The following is a 19,467-nucleotide window of genomic DNA, read 5'->3' on the forward strand; positions in this document are numbered from 1 at the left end:
AGTCCCTCCTCCCTGCAGCACCACCCTGGGGACCAAGTGTTTTGTGTATAGTCCTTTGGAAGATGTTGGAAATCTAGATTATGGCCGCAGTAGGCGTAGGTAGCCACTCCATGAGAGCTATGTTCCCAGCATGGGAGCTGCTCTGGAGCACCTTTTTCTGGTCCTAACATCTAGTGTATCCTGGTGGATTTCTTTAGTTCCCAAGTGGACAGGAGTCATCTCTATCTGTCATGGGACAAAACAGCCAGAAAGACTAGAATATTTAAGGGACAGACCCTGGATTCCAGGTGAACAGTACACATCTGGGGCCCCAGCTGTAGTTGCCCACAATGCTAACCATATGGCATGAGCAGTGGTCACAGAATCCCCCTTCAGGAGGTAGCCTAAGGTGGAGCAGCACAAAGTGGCCTGTTAGCTTGTCATAGGATGGCTGTTGATTGGAAAAAGGATATTATTTTCTTTAACCTGAAAAGCCAGCAGACAAGCTGGGAGGTGGATGGGTGTTGGCAAAGGTTTCCAATACAAGTTCACATTTATAAATTACATTCCAGCCTTCATAATCCTACCAGCTATTGCAGTACATAGAATTCATTCCTTAAGCAAGTGGTTTAACATTTGAAGTTCATCATCACCTTTGGTATATGTAAAGGGCATGGTCTAAAATTAATTCTTACAGCAAAAGATCTCTCTCAACAGAAGAATTCTTGTTTTGCCCTCAAATTAACCTTTGCATTCAAAGGGAGAAGATGGGAGAAGGTGGTGTAGGGGAAGGTGTCCAAAGTGCTAGGGCAGCTATCCCCAGCTTAGGTATCAGGACTTCAGAAACCTCTGGCCCTTCTGAAAAGACAGGAAGAGTCTCTCAGCTGAGCACTGCTCCAGGAGCAGCCACTGAAGAATATGCAGCTGCTAGCCACCCTGTTCTCCACTGCAGACCTGGAGCTGGTCCACATGCCATCCAGCTCCTTCAGTCCTGTATCAGACACTCCCTCCACCCTTCCATCTCAGCATATGGGTGGAATCTGCTTTAAGTGGCCTGTGACTGATTCACTGACACCCTGATACATCACCCAGTCAGAGGGGCATGTTGCTGCTCTGATAGAGCAATCTGAAACTGTTTCCTACAGACTGATTACTACCCTCTAACTAGGTTGGGTTTTGTTAGTTTGTTTTGTTTTTCAAGACAGGGTTTCTCTGTGTAGCTCTGGCTGTTCTGGAACTCACTCTGTAGACCAGGCTGTTCTCCAACTCATAGAGATCCACCTGCCTCTGCCTCCCAAGTGTTCAGATTAAAGGTGTGTGCTACCACCACCACTCAGCCCACTAACTAGGGGTTTTAACATGGTATACTAAGAGCACCTATACACATTTGGTCAGCAGCTTACTTAGCTGTAGGTCTACTCCTGCTTCCCTCTGTCTCCATCCACTGCCCTTCCCACATGTGTTAGAGTCCAGGCCAGCAGTGCTGCAGAAGGCCCACAGGCAGGACCATGGTACTTGTTCATGGAAGGAACTCCAAGTACTCTGAAGAATGCATTCTTAGTGATGCCACACCTTCAGCTAAAGTTGCCTCTGCCTCTCTGAACAAGCAGATCACCTTCTAGGGGACCCTGGGCAAACATGTGAACTCTGTTCCCAGCAGTTTTCTGCCATGGTAGTTGGTGGCAGCAAGAATGGCTGTTTTCTGGTCCTGTCCTTCTGTCATTAGCTGGCCCCTCCCTTGTTTAGCACTACTTTGGACATTGTTGACTGTACATTCTCCCATTGCCTTATCCTGTCTGATTGTGACAGACTCCAGGAACCTCCAAGTCAGTTGTCACATTGTTGCAACAACTCTGGTCTTGGTGTTCTTCAGACACTACCAGCTTCTCTGTACAGATGTCCAGGCTCTGCTGCCTTGCCTGCCCCAGCTCTGGGTTCTTCCTTTCCATTTCATTTTTATTATTTATATGTGTTTTCATGCATGAATGTCTGTGCATCACATGTATGCTTGGTTGATGCCTGTGGAGGCCAGATTTGTAACAGATGGTTGTGAGCTGCCATATGAGTTCTAGGATTGGAACCCAGATTCTCTGGAAGAGCAGTCAGTGCTCTCAACCACTGACTGACCCATCGATCCAGCCCACCCCACTTCCTTTAAGTGAAGGTTTGGAGATTAGGATCTAAGCCTGCTGCACATTTAGAGTGAAATCTGGTAGACAGGACATGACAGTGCACACCTGCCGCCCAGCCATTCAGCACTCAGGAGGTAGAGAAAGAAGGACCAAGAGTTCAAGACTACCCTCAGCTACCTAAGTTCATGAGATCCTGTCTCAAAAACAAAATTGGCAAAGCATGAACGCAAACAGCAGCATCCACACACAGCATGTGCATGCATGGTGAATCATGTTTCAGTAGAGTGCACAAGATAACACTGTTACTTTACTGCAGGAAAGGAAGGAATCAGTAGGAATGGCTTCCTGCCATTGCTTTCCCCGTGCACTGCATCTGGCATAGCACCTGAAGTTAATGACTGAAAGGTTCTTGCTGTGTGTGAAATGTTACTCCTTCAAGGTGAACTTGGGAAATGAGAAGAAGTATGTTACAGTCCCCTCAACAACCAGGAAAAACATAGCTGAAAAGCATAGAGGGTGGGGCTACGAAGATGATTCAATGGGTAAAGGTGCCTGACACCAAGACTGACATCCTGGGTTTTATCTCCAAATGGTGGAAAACAGAACTAACTTCTGCAATTTGTCTTCTGACCTCCCCATGTGAGCCTTGACACACACACAAGCAAGTGTATGTGTGCACACACAAAATAAGATATATATGAGAGGAAGCCAGGGGTCAGATACCTCTAATCCCAGCACTCAGGAGGCAGAGGCAACCTGGTCTACATAGTTCCAGGACAGCCAGAGCTACATAATGAGACCTTGTCTTGAAAACAACAACCAAAAAAAAAAAAAAATTTTAAGTAAATGAATACAAGCTGAGAGGGTATAAAACAATTAAAAGCCTTTCATTCAAAAGAAGACAGAAGCTCAGGAAGGAAAGGAAAACAAATGAAGCCATGAGAAGGTGAATGGTTAAAAATTTATGTGAAAAATTATTTCTAAGTGCAAGCAGGTCAGGCAGATCTTAGACCTGTTTATAAAGTAGGTTTTGGGGACTCGGGGTTTAGGCAGTGCTGGGGATGATCCCAAGGCCTCTCACATGGCTAAACAAAGCACTCTACCATGGAGCTGGACTCCCACCCTTTAAGAGGCACTTTAGGGCCAGTGCTGTAGCTCAGTTCAGAGAGGACTGAAGACTCTGGGTTCAGTCCTCAGCTCTTGGGCATAAACAGGGCATGTCTGTAGGAAGGTGGAAGGTGGGGCAGCAGGATCAGCGGGGTCATCTCTACATGGCCAGTTTGAAGCCCACCTGGACTGTGTGGGACTTTTGGAGGGGGGGGGGGGGAAGGGAGGGAGGGAGGGAGGGAGGGAGGGGGGACTTTAAAAATATACTAACTGATAAGATTTTAAAAGAAAAGGAAGATCCACTTCCCCATTCTCGAGGCAGTGAGGGTGACAACTGACTCTCTGAGGCAGGTGTTTTGTTATTAGGATGTGTTGTGCAAAATGTGTAGACCCTTAGCACATCAGTATGGGACAGAAACAGTCAAATACAGTGCTGCAGACAGCCAAGACACAGCCAGTGGCCCAAAGGCACATCTGCTTTTAAAATAAGCACACAACACTGACTGGGACAGTTGTGCTGTTCCCTTACCACAGTACAGTGTGTCAAAGACCTGTGACAGTATGGAAAGTCACAGGTGGGTTTGCAACACACTTCCATGTACCCTTGCTAAGAGAAGTCATCACTGGAAGAGCCCTACTTGGAAGAGAGTGATGTGAAAGTATGGCCTTTCTCCTTGGCAGGGTACCAGATAGTAAAGAAGTTGGGCTCTGTAATGTTTGCATTATAGTACAGGAGAGCAGAGTATAGAAATATGATCCTGTTTATCTTAATCTGGGGAAAGAACAAATTAGAGGCAACGCAGAAGCAGGAAAATTATTAAAGTGAGACAAGACAGTTGTTTTTAAAAAAAAAAAAAAGGGGCAGCATAAGAAAGGAGCAGAACCAAAGATTGTTTGTGGAAAATGGTCAAAGAATTGGTCATTCTGTGGTCAAATTAATCAGGCAGGAAAGGCCTGCAGATGTATAGTGAATAATAATGAAATTCTGTCTCTCAGAGATGGACAGAGTCCCAGACTGACAGAGGAGGAGGACATCGTTTGGTCTATGCCTCATCTGTTTGAGAAAACCCAATTTAGGAATTGGAATTTACAGTCTTAGAACCTGGCTCCCAGCTCCAAGCCAGTTTTCTCTGTGAATTCCCATGCAGGAATGATGGGGTAACTTCTAAGAACCTCAGCAAGGAGAGGCAGCCACTCACCTCCAAGACCATGTGACTAGTCACTAGGCCAGCAAGGACTTTGCATATTCCTGTTCACAGACCAATACTCTGAGAAACATAGAGCTTCTCCTGAATCCTAGCAAACGGTACTGCCCACACCTCTCTGAGATAGCCCAACCGCAACGTACATTCTAGGACTTTGGGGGGACTGACAGACAAACTGAAACAACAGAAGTTAAAGAGCTAAGGTGGAAGACTTTGACCTGGTGGTAGCCAGATCCCAGTAGAAGCCGAAGTCGAGCTTCATGGGAAAGCAGTGAGCTTACCACAAACAATATCCTTAAAGCCTGCCCCATGAGTGGTTAGACCACAGCACTGAAGTGGTTTAGCAAGAGAGTCCTCTAGCAGAACGTGCTCAACCCACAGGACACTGGGATGAGGAAGGCAAACTGCAGGTGTTAGTTCCTTTTAGATCAGTATCTAAATGTAAAAGCCAGACCAGAAAACAGAATGTGTGCCTGAGACTCCTTAGGATGTTTAAAAAAAAAAAAAAAAAACCTACTGGGCTGGAGAGAGAGCTCTGTCAGTAAAGCACCTGCCACACAAACAGTAGGACCTGAGTTCCATCCACTGGAGCCAGACATGTGGTACGTGCTTGTAATACCAGTACCAGGGAAACAGGCAGGCAGGCCCCTTGAACTCAGCAGGCAGAGTTCTCAGTTTGAGGCTGGCTAGGGCTACACAGTGAGAGACCCTGCCTCCAAAAAACTAAATGGATAGCAGCTAAAGAACCAAGTCTTCGGTTGTCTTCCCACATGTGTGTGCATACACACCCACAGGACACAAAAGAAGACACTACCAATGAGAAGAAAGCTTAATAGTCAGTGTTGTGAAAGTCAAAAGCCCTCTTCTAGGGGCAGTTAAGAGAGCAAGTGGTTGTTCTCCCAGTGAAACAGATACCCACAGTGCCTGTCTCTGAAGTCCATGTCAGCACCCGAGGCCACTGACTTCACAGAGAAACACATTAGCAGGGTGCACTCAGAAGGATGCTGGGCAGTGGCAGTCAGTGAGGGAGCCGCAGCAAGTTTCTGCTTCTTACACACTGGCCAGGCCTCAGAGCTGCAGGCCTGAGGCTGCCTCCCAGAAACAGCTTCGTTTCTTACAAGGTTACAGGTGCACCCGCCAGACTTTACAGCCGCTTTTCTCCCCAGAGTGCACTGGGAACCTTTGGCCACAGAAGCAAGGAGGTGTGAGGTTACCAACTACACACAGGACATTGCTACTGTTCGTATAAGAATGTGTAGGGACACGCCCAGGCTTAAAGGTGACTTGGAAGCACTGCTGAGCCTCCACACACTAGTGTGGGGGTTGGTTTCTGCAAGTACACTGAGGGACTGTTCCAGAACAACAGACCACAGTGAAGCTTTGGTCACTCGGCAACAGCACAGAGGGCCTAGATGCAAAGTGTACCTCAGTGACTTCAGAAGTGAGCAAACTGCTTTGCTCCAACAGAAGCATGACCTCTTATGTGAGGTCAAACTGTTAAGATTAAATCAGGCCTGGTGAGATGGCTCAGCAAGTAAAGGCACTTTACTGTGCAAGCCTGGCATCCTGGGTTGATCTCCAAGACTCATGAAAAGGTGGAAGAAGGGGAGAACCATCCAGAGAGGACAGAGGACTGGGCCAGGTTGGGAAGGGCCTTTGTGTGTCTGAAAACCAAATGCCGTAGAACTGGGTCCCTGGTGACTGCAAGAGAGAAACAGCAACAGTGACTTACCAGTGTCCCCATTAAAGTGGTCACACTTTATAAGATAGAGCCAAGCAGGGTGTGTCCTATAGCCTAGGAAGGAGGAAAGAGCTCTAGAAGCCAGTGATAGATCTGCCAAGCATCTCAAGACAGACTTAAGTGGGAGGTGGAGCACAGACTGGCAGCAGCCCTGTCCTGTGTGCAGGGAATGGATCTGAGAAGAGATACTGCATTTACCAAGTATGTAAAGTTTCCTCGCAGTCTCCCCCAGTGTGTTTGTGGGTGTGCCTACATCTGTACATGGTAGAAACAGTGAGATAATGCCAGAGCCTTCAGGAGGAGTGAGACAGGGCCTGGTGGGCTTGGCAGCCCTGTTCTGTGGTGGGAACAGGGTCAGAGCTATGCTGGCACTGTGTGCAGCAGACACACGTAGAGCAGGCCCAGGCTGCCTCCTCCTGAGTTATCAGATGAAGTGGGTATGTGCAGGATTTGGCAGATAATTTCCTTCCTATCTTTTGGCATGGATAAGAAAGCAGTATAGACTTTCCTATAGGCTGTCCTTGGTAGTTATCTTGGTATTTTCAATGCAAATAGATTGCTCATTGTACATTAAATGCCAGACATTTCCCTAGGACTAAGCTTCCCCTATGGAGAGGCTGGCTTCTGGATAGTTGTTTTAAAACTCAGTACCCTGTGGATACACAGGCTCAATTGACTGAAGGATTACAGCTGTCTAAGGCATGTACATGAGGCTGAAAATGTACTCAGCTTGTAACGTGCTTGCCTACCATGCTATACCCTGGATTCAGTTTGCCAGGACCACACACACCAGTCCTGGTGGTGCATCCTGTAATCCCAGAACTTGGGAGGTGGAGGAAGGAGATTGGGAGTTTAGGTCATCCTCAGCTACAGAGCAAGTTCAAAGCCAGCCTATAATAGATGTCTCAAAAAGAACAAAAAACAGCCACATGTGGAGGGCCCTTGAAACAAACAAGTTTAGACTGCCCTCCCATTGTGCTGCATGTGCCCTGACGAGAGCACTTCCCTTTCAGAAGTCCCCATGAGAAGAAGAAGAAGCGGCGATCACGGTCTCGCACTAAGGCCAAGGCCCGGTCCCAGTCAACATCCCCGAGCAAGCAGGCAGCACAGCGTCCCTCAGCCCATTCAGCCCACTCGGCCAGCATCTCTCCTGTGGAGAGCCGAGGTTCTTCCCAGGAACGCTCCAGGTAACCATGACCTCTGGGCAGCTCTCAGTGGGAAAGAACTAAGGCAGGCAAGTGAGGCCTGGGCAGCACTGGCTGTGAGTGTCTCAGACAGGAGCACGTGGGAGCATCTCCTCCCAACCCATACCTTCCCAGGCTTTCAGATTCCTTCCATGGGTAAAAGAGTTCTTGAGGTACCATGCAGGTCTCAGGAATGCTGGAATTGCATCTACCAAGCAATCAGGCCTTGAAGTCTGGGGAATCTTGAGTCCAGGGCTGGCCATGTGAGGATAAAGTCTGCGTCCTTGGTAGAGCTTTTGTAAGTGTGAACAGGGCATACTCAGTTCAGACATGTTCATGGCCACCTAAGGGCTCCACATCTGAAGGCTGGCATCCCAGAGTGAGTATAGGAAGCCCAACCACTAGGACATGGACGGTGTCCACATCCACAGAAGCTTTTCGTGTGAACCAAGAGTCCTTTGGGCTGTAGTCCTGATCCTACTGGCCTTTCTGATAGGTGCCTCCCTCATTAGCCTCCTCTTCCCAAGCATTTGTGTAATGTTGATGTTAAAATGGGAGTTACGTCCATTTTGTGAAGTGGGTATAAAAATAAATACATGTTCCTGGGATGTGAAGAGGGCTTGGATGAAGTACTCCTAGCACAGCATGGGGACCTGAAGTTGATCACTGCAGCCTTGTGAAGAGCAGGGCACAGCGGCATGTGCTGCTGTGGAGATGGGAGGGCCAGCACTGTCCAGGCTGTGAACAACAGACTCAGGAGACACCCTGCCTCAGTAGAGTAGAGAGCAATAGAGGAAGACACCCGAAGTCAACCTCTGTCCCACAGGCACACACGATGTGTTTCTAAGCTTGTTGCTATTCTACAGTAGTTTTAGAGCATAGGGTATGGGAACTAGCCTTCAGACTGTGTCTGAGCCTCCACTCTTTCCTCTGCGCTAGGGGGGTTTCTCAGGAAAAAGATGGCCAGATCTCCTCAGCGATCGTCTCCTCTGTGCAGAGCAAAATAACTCAGGTAAGATGGGAGAGCTCCTCTTTTATAATGAGGCCCCATTTTTTGTTTTCTCTTTGGCTAATTTTCCTTCTTGCCCCTTGTTTCACCAATACTGACCCAGGTCAGAATCTTGGGCTGGTCACCTATTGACTCAGTGGTTTGGGTCCTGCCACAGCCAAGCACTAGGTCAGAGCCCATGAGGCCGGGAAGGGGGAGGAACCACTTCCTGGGGGAAGCCTCATCTTCCACCGGAAGTTCATGTCCTCTTTCTGGGGTTGCCATGCTGTGGAGCCTGCGTCTTCTACAGGTGACTGACACATCTTGGTTCCTGCTTGTACTCCCAGGCCATGCGGGGTCACAGCTGTGGGAGGTTTGTGACAAGACAGAGAGGTTACTTTGCTTCCTGTGCAGGGTGGAATGGGTTTACAGCTAGGCTGCTGGAAGCTCTGCCTCCTGTCCTCACCATGGCTTCCTCACAAGTCTGGTTAACAGGAAGCTAACTTATTCCTCTATGTCTCCCCACACAGGATCTCATGGCCAAAGTAAGAGCAATGCTCGCAGCTTCAAAAAACCTGCAAACCAGCGCATCCTGAGGTGGCAGCCACGGAGCCAGCCCCAAGCAGAGCATCGGGTGTGGCTGTGGCCTTGGCTGTGGTCACAGGTGCTGGGCTTTGGCTCAGAGCATTCCCACCCCAGCCAGAAGCTGAGCTGCAAGCTCTGTGCCGACCTATGCCCGGCCCTCCAGGTTCTCCAGCCCGACTCCCTGGGTCAGTCGGTTGCTTTTGTAAATTTTTGGTGACATTTTCAGTTTCAGATTTTTGACCAGCAGTCTCTTACCTGTATATTTGTAAATATATCATGTTTCTGTGAAAATGTATTATCAAATAAAACAGGAGGAAACACCTTTTCTAGCTAGCAGCCTGGGGGGGCTCCTGCTTTTGGTGTGTCTGCCATTTAATGTGTGTCAGCATGTGGGGAAAACAGGCCTCTCCAGTGGTGGCTTCTATTTGTGGAAAGGGAATTCTCTGAGATGTCCCACCTGTGTCCCCTGTTAGTCACGAGGTCATCCTGACATTCTGGCTCTCAACTGCCCCATGAAAATGCAGGTTTTTGGATCCCTCCCTCCCTGCAGGAGTCCTTCACTGTCACAGAACTCAAGTGTAAAGCACACAGGGTACCAACACCAGAAATGAAGACCTGGCAGGCTAAGGCCAGCACCTGCTTCCATCCTGACACTCTGTATGCTCAGGACTGTTCCATGCTGGTCGGACTTCCCTTTCAGGTCCTGCCATGTGCCTGACCAGACATGGGCTCCTTCCTTCTTTACAGTGGTCCCCACTGTGGTCCTGGTGCTTCCATCAGGGCACTTACAGCCCCCAGAAGCTGGTGTGGGCAGGACAGGTGATGCAGTTGGTGGCTAGAAAATGGGTGTTGATGAGACATAGCCCCCAAGATGACCCAGCAAGCACTGTTGAGCAGATAGGACCACCACCTGCCTTCAAGGCACATGCTGGGCTCCTCCATTCCGCACCTGTGCCAGGTGTGCCTCGTCATCTTCACCAGGCCAGCTCTGTGAGTCCCTTGTGTATGTCAGCTTTTATCAGTGCCCTGTGTCCCCATCCCCAGTGGCCTCAGCTACACCTCAGAGGACTGTATGACACTGAGCCTGCCTAATCTATCTCTGGTTCCCACTGGCCGCTCCTCCTTGTTCACAACACACACATCAGGGAACATCACACACCTCACCTGCCTGCTGGGACCTCGGAGTACTGGTAAGTCAGGAGAGTGAAGGTGCTGGCTGAGTGTGACAGACACTACCACTCTCGTGTGTCTAGACTCTTACCCTGAATCACATGGATGTAAGGGGTTTGTTTGTTGGGAATTGACAGGGTCTTACCATGTAGAGGCCTTGAACTTTTTTAACTTTTAAAGGATTTTATATGTGTGTAGAATTTTTTTTTTTTTAATATTTACTTATTGTGTGTTTGGCCTCAAACTCACCATGTAGTCAAGAATGACTTTGAACTCCCTTGATCCTCCTGTCTCCACTTCCCAAGTTGCCATGTGTGCACCACCTTGCCAGGCCAAAAGGGGCTCTTTCTTACTTTTTAGTGATCAATAAAATAAAGTGGCCAGCTTGGTCTATGTAATTCCAGACCATCCAGGGCTACACAGTAAGAACCTGTCTCAAAAAAACAAAAGGGGCGGGGGACGACTGAGAGATGCTTCTAGTGGTTAAGAACACTGGATGTTCTTCCAAGGGACCCAGGTTTGATTCCCAGCTGTCTAAGTCTAGTCTTAGATCTTCTGGCACACACATAGTACATATACATATATGCAGACCATGAACTGCTTACTGGCTGTTTACTACGGAGCCCTGCTCTGCATTCTGTGTTGCTGTCAGGTGCTGTCTCAGTGAGGCAAGGCTACTGCTCAGTGCCCATCTGTGGTTGTCCGTGTCTTGTTCCTTGGTGTTCCAGTGCAGTCCCTTTATACTGCTGTGTCCTTTTCCACTGTGCAAGTCATGGGCTTGTAAGCCAGGATTAATAGTGTCAGTGGGGAAGGTGTCATCTGGGAGTCCACATGAATCTCATCTCTGATGTACCTGTTCTGCCATGGGAGGCCACCAATGGGTGGTAATAACTAGTGCTCTTCTTTAGGAATTCTGTGTGGGATTCTGTCTGTTCATGACTGAGTGAGGAACTTCATATCTTGGTTTTGAGTTGTCCAAGAACCCTAGGGTGATGCCTAGAGCTCAGCACTAGGGAACATGTGGATTGTGTTTGTAGTACTTCCAAAAGCAAGACCCCAAGTGGCCTCCTCTGGAAACAAACCTCGAGCTAGGCAAAGCCTTGAGGACAAAGCTGTCCCCTGCCTATACTTTTTTGACCTTGTCTGAAGGGATCTGATCCAGGCGCTCATGGCTGTAGGCTGCTGGATGTCCCCATGGTAAAGCCACCTCTCTAGGAGAGTTTACATATTGGTGGCCCTGCCAGACCCAGCAGCCAGTATACCTGGCCTTTTCAGTTGTTCAGGATTCAGGCTCTGGGAACAGCTTTCTGTGGGGCAGCAAGCACTACCATGTGTCCAGTGGGGACATTCAACCTCAAGAAATGAGGTGCTGTTCCCCAAGGAGATACAAGGAGGCTAGATACAGACACCCAGGGCTCAGTGCACCCCATAATATGAGGCCTGGTAATTACATACATGCCCAGGCCCTAGGCAGGGTCAGAGAGCTTGTGTCTCCACCTCCCCGATATCCAGTGATCTTAAATTGTGCAAAGGTCCTCTGAAAGACACCTTGCACCATCTCACCTAGGCAGCATGAAAAGTTGCTTTAATTACAGGCTCATAAGCTGTATTTAGTAGGGGCAGTTTAGGAAACAGGAGCATCAGGAGCAGACTGGCGGAAGCATTTGGAGGTCTCTCCACTCACCCACCCACAGAATGGAAGGAAGCCTGTGGCCTGCCCAAGACAAATCACATGGTGATGAGACCAGATGATGCCCTCACCTACCTGGAAATGACCCCAGGTTCCCTTCCAGGTTCATCAGTCTTCCCAACGCAAAGATACATGCAAAAACAGATGCAAAAACAGAAACAAATGGGATAGCTGCTACATTGTAGGCCACACAACCCCTGGAGCCATTCTCAGCTTCTGAGGATGACTCCATCTTCTGCATGCAAATCTCCAGCTCCCAGAACACACCACCTGGCAGCCACCTGTGTTTAGAGGAGGCCTCGCTGTACTTACTAGCCATGGCCTCTGCTCAGTTTTAACGGCACCAGCTGGGCACATTCTTCCCACAGAGGTGCCTTAAGGGAGAGGTGAAAAACACCACAGCCTGGGATTTGTGCACGTCTCGGAGGGGGCAGTGGGAGGCCAGTGTCCAGTAAAGTCCATTGGCCATCATAGCATTCAGGAGAGATGCAGAGCAATGGGCAGGTCTTGGGACTGAAGAGACAGGAAGAGGACCACAAGTGACACGGGGGGTGGGGGGGTGAGTAAGGGAGAAAGCAGGTGAGAGGTAAGAGAAAACCAGCTCTGAGCCCTCCACAGGATTAACGTCCAGTGCCCAGACTGTAGCCCCTTGTCCATTTCCTAAGGATGGGACTCCTTGGAGAACTGGCTAGCACTGGGACTGAGCAGGAAGGTCCAAGCTCACAAGTGCCCAAAGTGACTGACATCTTGGGTGGGTAGAACTTACCAAAGGAGCCAACTGAAGAGCCCTCGCAACAGAGCAACATAATTAACATTGCATTACAGTCTAGCGTGAGTCAATATCCATGAATCCATGCTGGTGGCCATAAAAGACAGCGAAGTAAATGGGGAAGAGACAAATGGGCGCACTCATCCTTCACACGACACCTAATGTCCTCAGGTCAGCTCACAGCCAAAGGGCAGATGGCCCTCAAGCGCAGTCACATATCACTTAACAGCAGTGTGTGTTTGGTCATTTGTCACCATGTGAATGAACATCGCTGAGCATGTTTAAGACAGCTATGACATCACTATGCAGCAGACTCATGTGGGACCACTTGGGAACTGCTCCTGAACCCCACCACCCCCACCCCAGGCAATGCCTCCCCTTCCTCACAGGGAGTATGCAGCAACTCCTTCCCAAGAGATGGACCCAGGTGAATAACAACACAGCAAAGAGCACATGTATGTGCTCAAGGCCACCACCCTCCAAGGTAAGTCACATTTTTTTTTTTTTTCCCTGAGACGGGTCTCTCTGTATAGCCCTGACCATCTTGGAACTGACCAGGCTGGCCTTGAACTCAGAGATCCGCCTACCTCTGCCTCCCAAATGCCAGGATTAAAGGCAGCTTCCCCCGCCTCCCCCTGCCACCACCACCACCCTGCTAAGTCACAGATTCTTGCCTAGTGGAATATAAATTCTACCATGAGTTTTCTTTTCCGAAAACTCATAGACATGGCAGTGCACCACAGAACAGCATGGGTTGCTGGTAAGAAAAATTGGAGCCAAGTCTCAGCTAGTGACACTGTACCAGACAGTCTCCCAAAGTAAGCTTGAGCTGCCAAGGGGAGGCAGTCACTAAATGCCATGTCCTGCCCAGATGAAATCCTTGGACAGGCAACATTAGGGGAAACTCAGTTGCCAGAACCATTTGTTAAATCTTTTAATTTTTGAGTCAGGGTCTCACATTGTGCAGCCTGCTCTAAAATTTTCTATGTGACTGAGGCTAGCCGTGAACTCCTGGCCCACCTTCCTCTATCCCCCAAGTGCTGGGATTACAGGCATATGCCACCATACCCACTTCCAGGTTAAATCTGATAGAAGGGCCCTTAACTGCCCATGAGCAGTGGCAGCGTAAGTGGTTGTGTACAAGTTGGTGACAAAGCCTGGAACACACTATTCTGTCTCCACAATATCTCTATGGCTCTAAATATTCTAAATTTAGAAACTCATTGAAAAAAAAGCGCATGAACACAAACTGCACATTCCAAGGCTGTCAACCAGGAAGGCCAGTGCTCTGACTTCATGAGACAGGAGCACAACCCGCACCTGTCATCCATGTCATGGGCATTCCAGAGCCACCTGGCCTACTCAGAACCTAGGCTTCATGAGTGTAGTGGGAAGATGGGGTCGTGGCTTCCCTGAGACACATGGTCTCCGGTCCATGTAAACGAGGCAGGGGTGGCACTGTTGGCAGTGTACCTGATAGATATTGTTCTGCCTCAGGGCTCCCATGATTAGGCTTCATAGCTGATTTCCAGAATGTCTTATGATTGATATTTGGTTATTTCCTCTACAACAGATAGCTGTAACTGGGGGGGACAGAACTCTGGCAAAGGCAGAATTTATATGTTGACTTTAATAAAGGCAAAGGGGCAAGACATTTCCTTTCTCATTATTGTTTGGAAAGACATGAGAATATGATGGCCATGGCTCAGAGTGGAGAGCACTGTCTACCAGGTACCTGCATGGTAGGGGAGGGAGGCAAGACATTAGATTTGGCCAATGGGTTGGAAGGCCTGCTGCTTGCTTATTACCAGGGGTTTCCAGGAAGCCTGTGAGAGATCAAGCTGAGGCCAGTGCTAGGACAACAGGGACAGAGCAGCCACAAGGATGGAGAAGGCAGAAAGGGCCCGGGACCAGAAACAAGGGAAGAAATTGCATGGGACCCAAGGATACAAGATGCTGCCAAGAAGATACCAAGAAAATTAAGGGGCATAGTAAACAAGCTACATGTGCATTCACAGCCATGTGGGTAAATGGGGTATGGTTCCTGTAGATGGTGGAATGTTGTTTTGTTTTGTTTTGCTTTGCTTTTGTTTTTCAAGAGAGGGTTTTTCTGTGTAGCTCTGGCTGTCCTGGACTTTGTTCTGTAGACCAGGCTGGCCTCAAACTCAGAGATCCTCCTGCCTCTGCCTCCAGTGTGCTGGGATTAAAGACATGTGCCACCACCTGGCTTTGTCAGCCTTACCGGAAAAAAGAAGAGGAGGAGGAAGAGGAGGAGGAGGAGGAGGAGGGAGGAGGAGGAGGAGAGAAGAGAAGAAGAAGAAGAAGAAGAAGAAGAAGAAGAAGAAGAAGAAGAAGAAGAAGAAGAAGAAGAAGAAGAAGAAGAAGAAGAACCACCACCACCACCACCACCACCACCACCAGTGTGGCTGGACCTTGACATGCTCAATGAGACAAGCCAGCCACAGAAAGACCAATCCTTCAGCGTCTCAGTAACAGGATCCTGGAGCCAGCAAGTCCATGGAGACAGGATGACCAATGCCAGAGGCTGGGGAGTCAATTTTAAATCACTCAAGAAGGTGTTAAAAACCTTGGTTGGGGGGCTGGAGATGGCTCAGAGGTTAAGAGCGCTGGCTGCTCTTCCAGAGGTCCTGAGTTCAATTCCCAGCAACCACATGGTGGCTCACAGCCATCCATTATGAGATCTGGTGCCCTCTTCTGGTGTGCAGATATACATGGAAGCAGAATGTTGTATACATAATAAATAAATAAAAATCTTTAAAAAAAAAAAAAGCCTTGGTTGGATGGGGGAATGGGAGTTTATGTCTGGGACTGATGCTGGGCCTCGATGGGTTGACAGCATGGTCCAAGTATCCATGTGGCAGCTCACAACCACAGGTGACTCCAATACCAAGGAGTCAGGCAGCCTCTCGCGGCCTCCTCCTCTCTCTCGCGGCCTCCTCCGAGAGATACATGCTCATGGTGCACTAAATTCACACAGGATCACAGACACGTAAAATAAATATAAATGAATCATTTTTTAAAAATGTGCCAGGCATGGTGGCACATGCCTTTAATCCCAGCACTCAGGAGCCTAGAGCAGGCAGATCTCTGTGAGTTCAAGGTCAGCCTGGTCTACAAAATCGAGTACCAGAACAGTGAGAGCTGTGACACAGAGAAACCCTGTCTCAAAACAAAAAACAAAAAACAAAAAAAATGTTGAGCCATTGAGATAGCTCAGCAAGTAAAGGCACTTCCATACAAGCCTGAGTTTAATTCCTCAGAACTCACACTTTGAAAGGAGAGAACTGACTCCCACAAGTTGTCATCTTATTTACATACACGTGAGGCCCCAAAGATTAGCTAGGGCAGAATACCAGGAAGCAGGGCAGCAGAAGCAGGGAGAAGGGGAGGGGGTGGAGATCCGAGGCTACAGAAAGGCCAGGGAGAATTCTGGGGTGTTATGAAGCCTCCAGCACCAAGGATTCCCACAGGCAAGTCCTGAGCGCTGCAAAATCAGCCGCCAGGAAGCTGAAGTTCCATCACCTTACTCTTGAACTACAGCACTTGGAGTCGATGTCCACTGCTCACTGCGGCTGGAAGCTGGTTACATCAGCTGCCAAGTGTCAAGACTGCTAGTGGTTAAAGCCCAGAGCAATAAGCCTCCAAGCTGAGAATCTTGAGTCTCTGGCATCTAAAGCCAGGAGCAATAGGCCACCCAGCTCTCAGAAGCTATAAGCCTCTGGGTCTGCCAGTCAAGCCCTTAAGCCTTGGGAACTCCAGGGCTCAGATCTGCCAGCACTGGGACGGACTATCATGATTCCTGTCAACGCAGAGGAGTGGCCAGCTGGGTGCTAACAACGGCGCCACCAGGCTCCCACCCACATGTGCCTGAGATGGGCAAAAGGGGACACTGGCTCCAGTGGGATCCACTGGAAGGTAGAGCTGCCTACTGAACCCATCCCCACCATATCCAGAGCAGGATCTGGTGTTACCAAACAACTGAGCCCAATAGCAGATATCTCTGCCCTCCCGGGCTGATGCCTCCAGGAGCCAGGCAGTGAACAGAGGAGGTCCAAACAGATGGCAGAGAGGGAGAGCTGCTGGGAGTGGGAATGAGGCAGTGCTAAGTGAGCGGTGCCAGAGGCTGCTTTTTAGAGATGAAGCAAGAATCGATTGCAGAAATCTGAGGCATAGAATCATAAGGCAAGAACACCCCCACACAGAGAGCAGGTGCAAAGGTCCTGCAGCTGGAATGCATCTGGAAGCCACCGGAAGAGGTCAGGGACTCTTCTAGATGAGGGAAGCAGGTAGGAACAGGCAGGTGAACTCAGAATAGACTGGCAAGAGGAGCTTGGATTTGTCTTCTGAGCGAATTAAGAACCCTCTGCAGAGCATGATGTGGGTGGTGACATCTCACTCATCTTTGGAAAGGCTGGCCTGACTCTGATTGGCAGTCTGTCTGTTGGAGGCCAGAGTAGCAGTAGAAACCGAGTGGGAAGTACCTCAGGGTCCAAGGCAAAGGGCCACAGACTCACTAGCCATAAATAGCCATAGGCAGACATCTCCTTCCCTGACTCAAAAGGAGAGTCAACCCATCTCCAGCTCCGAGAGGAACCACAATCCTGGTGTTGCTGTTTGTGGCCATATCACACCCTCTGCCTCCCTGATCACATGGTCAACTCTCCTATAGCTTTTCCTCTGCTCTCTTATTTGCTTGTTTGGTATTTTTTTTAATACACTTTCAAAGCTGTAAGGCTAAGTTGGCCTGGAGTTTACCATCTTCCTGCCTCTGCCTCCCCAAGTGCTGGGGTTTCAAGCACCTGCTACCATGCCCAGCCTCCCCTGCTTTTATCAAAGCACTCAACAATGGACTGAGGTCCTCTGGACAATCACCAGTGAGTCCTTCTCAAGGTCTTCAGCTCAATTATACCTGCAAAGACCCCCTTATCCAAACCAGGCATGGGTATCACGCCTGAAATCCCAGCACTCAGGAGGCTGAAGCAAGACAGAGCCCTAAACAAAAGAAGATTCCTGTCCAACTAAGAGCATATCTGTAATGTCAAGTGAACATTTGCCAGATAAGCAAAGGCATTGTGTCTTGGGAGAAGGTACCAGATGGAGCTGGCAGAGCCTGGGACAGAGTCTGAAGTCAGAACCTCTAGAGACACTCATGCCTGAATCGCCTGAATCCATTTTCCCATTTGAGCTGCTTTCTCCGAGGTTCATTTCCACTCGGACACAGGGACGACATGCACTGGAAGACCAGAGACCTCGGTACAGACAGAAGACAAGGTCCAGCTCTTAGAAGCTGATCTCACAGACAGTAACTACAAATGCTACCTCCCCTCTCTTCTAGTCTACCAGGTGAGCACAAAGCTTCTCAGTAGGGACTGAGTTTTCTTCTAATGCCATGTGATGTTAATGTCAAGAGTTAATAATGTAAACTAGAATCACCTAAGAAACAGGACTCCTAGCACACCTGTGAGAGATTATCTAGATTAGGTTAGTCTCTGGGCAAGCCTTTAAGGGATTACCCAGATTAGATTAATTGAGATAGGAAGACAGTTTTTATCTGTGGGCAGCACTGTTCCATAGACTGATAGGGAGTAGTATGGAGTCTGTCTGTTCCCCATAGCTAAGCACCCAAGATGTTACTGTCTCATTGCTGGATGGCTGGGTACCCTCTGGACCACGGGTCCTCCAGGAATTTCTCACATCAGGGTCCTAACCGCCCCCCCACCCCGGCCTGAGTATCAGTGCTGGAAAAGGTGACCCATCTCCAGCTGTCACTACACAGTGCTGAAGTGAAGAATCTAAAGCTCTCCCCAAACCACCCAGACCCAGACAGCAACAGGGACTGCATAGGCCACAGCTGGGACTTATGGATGGAGCTTTTGCCTGAAATGCAGGGAGCCACCCTCCTCTTCAGGGGCATCACCTGGGCCTCGGTTTCCATGTACAAACAACAGACTGCAATCCTAACAACACCAACAGTAAAGAAAGGCCGGTGAGAGAGAGACTGGGGGATCCAGCTGCACCTCAACGAGATGAGATGCCGAATTAGGGGTGGGGGGAGGGGTTGAACTCTGCCCCCTAACTCAGCCAGTTTCCAATCTGTCACTCTGCTCATTGTTACCTGCTTAGGGGTTATTTTCTCTGGACCTCAGTTTCTTTGTGTACAAATTGAGAACTATGGTTTCCACCACTTCAAAGGTTGTGAGAAAAAATTTTATGTAAAGCGCTGAGCGGGTGCCAGATCCCAGCTAATGTGAGCTATTCATAGCTTCCCTTTCCGTCGCGGCTCAAGGGGAGAGAGCCGGTCCAGCCCGCCGGCAACCTGGGGGCTCACTCCCCACACCTCGAAACACAGATCCTCCTTTCCCACACCTGCAGACACTAAGCAGCAGAGACGACGTGCTTCTTGGAGGACCACAGGAACTAGGTGATCGGTGCTTACTGCTCCATGCAGGACTCAGGTGTGCTCCCGGCCTCAGCCCCTCCCATCCCACGCCCCCGCTCCCTCCTACGCTCGCCCGAATCACACTAACCCCCTCCCCCACCTCCGTTCCCTCCGCATGGGGTGCTCACTCCCACTCGCCCCAGGACTCTGTGGCCCGCGGGCTCCCCCATGTGCCCATTATGCGCGCTGCGGCGGTCTCCAGGTCCTGAGTGACCTGGAACCGGACCGGGAGCTCTAGCGGGAGACCAGGGGGCCCTCCAGAGAACGGCCGGGCATCTAGAACACTCGCATCCCAAATGCCCTGCTCCCCCACCTGGAGCAGAGCTCCAGCCCTCAAAGAGGGCAAACCCTCGGTGCGGATTATCCGATCCTGCCCGCGCGGGGGTTCCTTTAAGGGAATGGGCGGGGTTGTGTCGTATTAGCATACATTAGCATGGCCCTGCCCCAGAGGCGGGCG

The 19,467-nt window shown here is 49.6% G+C and overlaps 1 protein-coding gene across 11 annotated transcripts in view; it reads left to right on the plus strand.

The window, feature by feature from the left end:
- Nucleotides 1-9,257, plus strand: part of Sfswap (splicing factor SWAP) — a 70,707-nt gene extending 61,450 nt beyond the window's left edge. For 10 of the 11 annotated variants that reach the window (XM_035443353.1, XM_035443356.1, XM_035443355.1 and 7 more), the window contains 3 exons: nucleotides 7,178-7,351; nucleotides 8,288-8,360; nucleotides 8,867-9,257. In XM_035443353.1, coding sequence (XP_035299244.1) covers nucleotides 7,178-7,351; nucleotides 8,288-8,360; nucleotides 8,867-8,932 — 313 coding nt within the window. In that variant the 3' untranslated portion in view covers nucleotides 8,933-9,257. Of the gene's footprint in view, nucleotides 1-7,177; nucleotides 7,352-8,287; nucleotides 8,361-8,866 lie in introns of those variants that run through there. The other variant, XM_035443358.1, reaches the window with a different exon arrangement.
- The last annotated feature ends 10,210 nt before the right edge of the window (nucleotides 9,258-19,467 follow it).

This window comes from Cricetulus griseus, chromosome 4 (genome assembly GCF_003668045.3).
Source record: "Cricetulus griseus strain 17A/GY chromosome 4, alternate assembly CriGri-PICRH-1.0, whole genome shotgun sequence".
Classification (NCBI taxonomy): domain Eukaryota; kingdom Metazoa; phylum Chordata; class Mammalia; order Rodentia; family Cricetidae; genus Cricetulus; species Cricetulus griseus.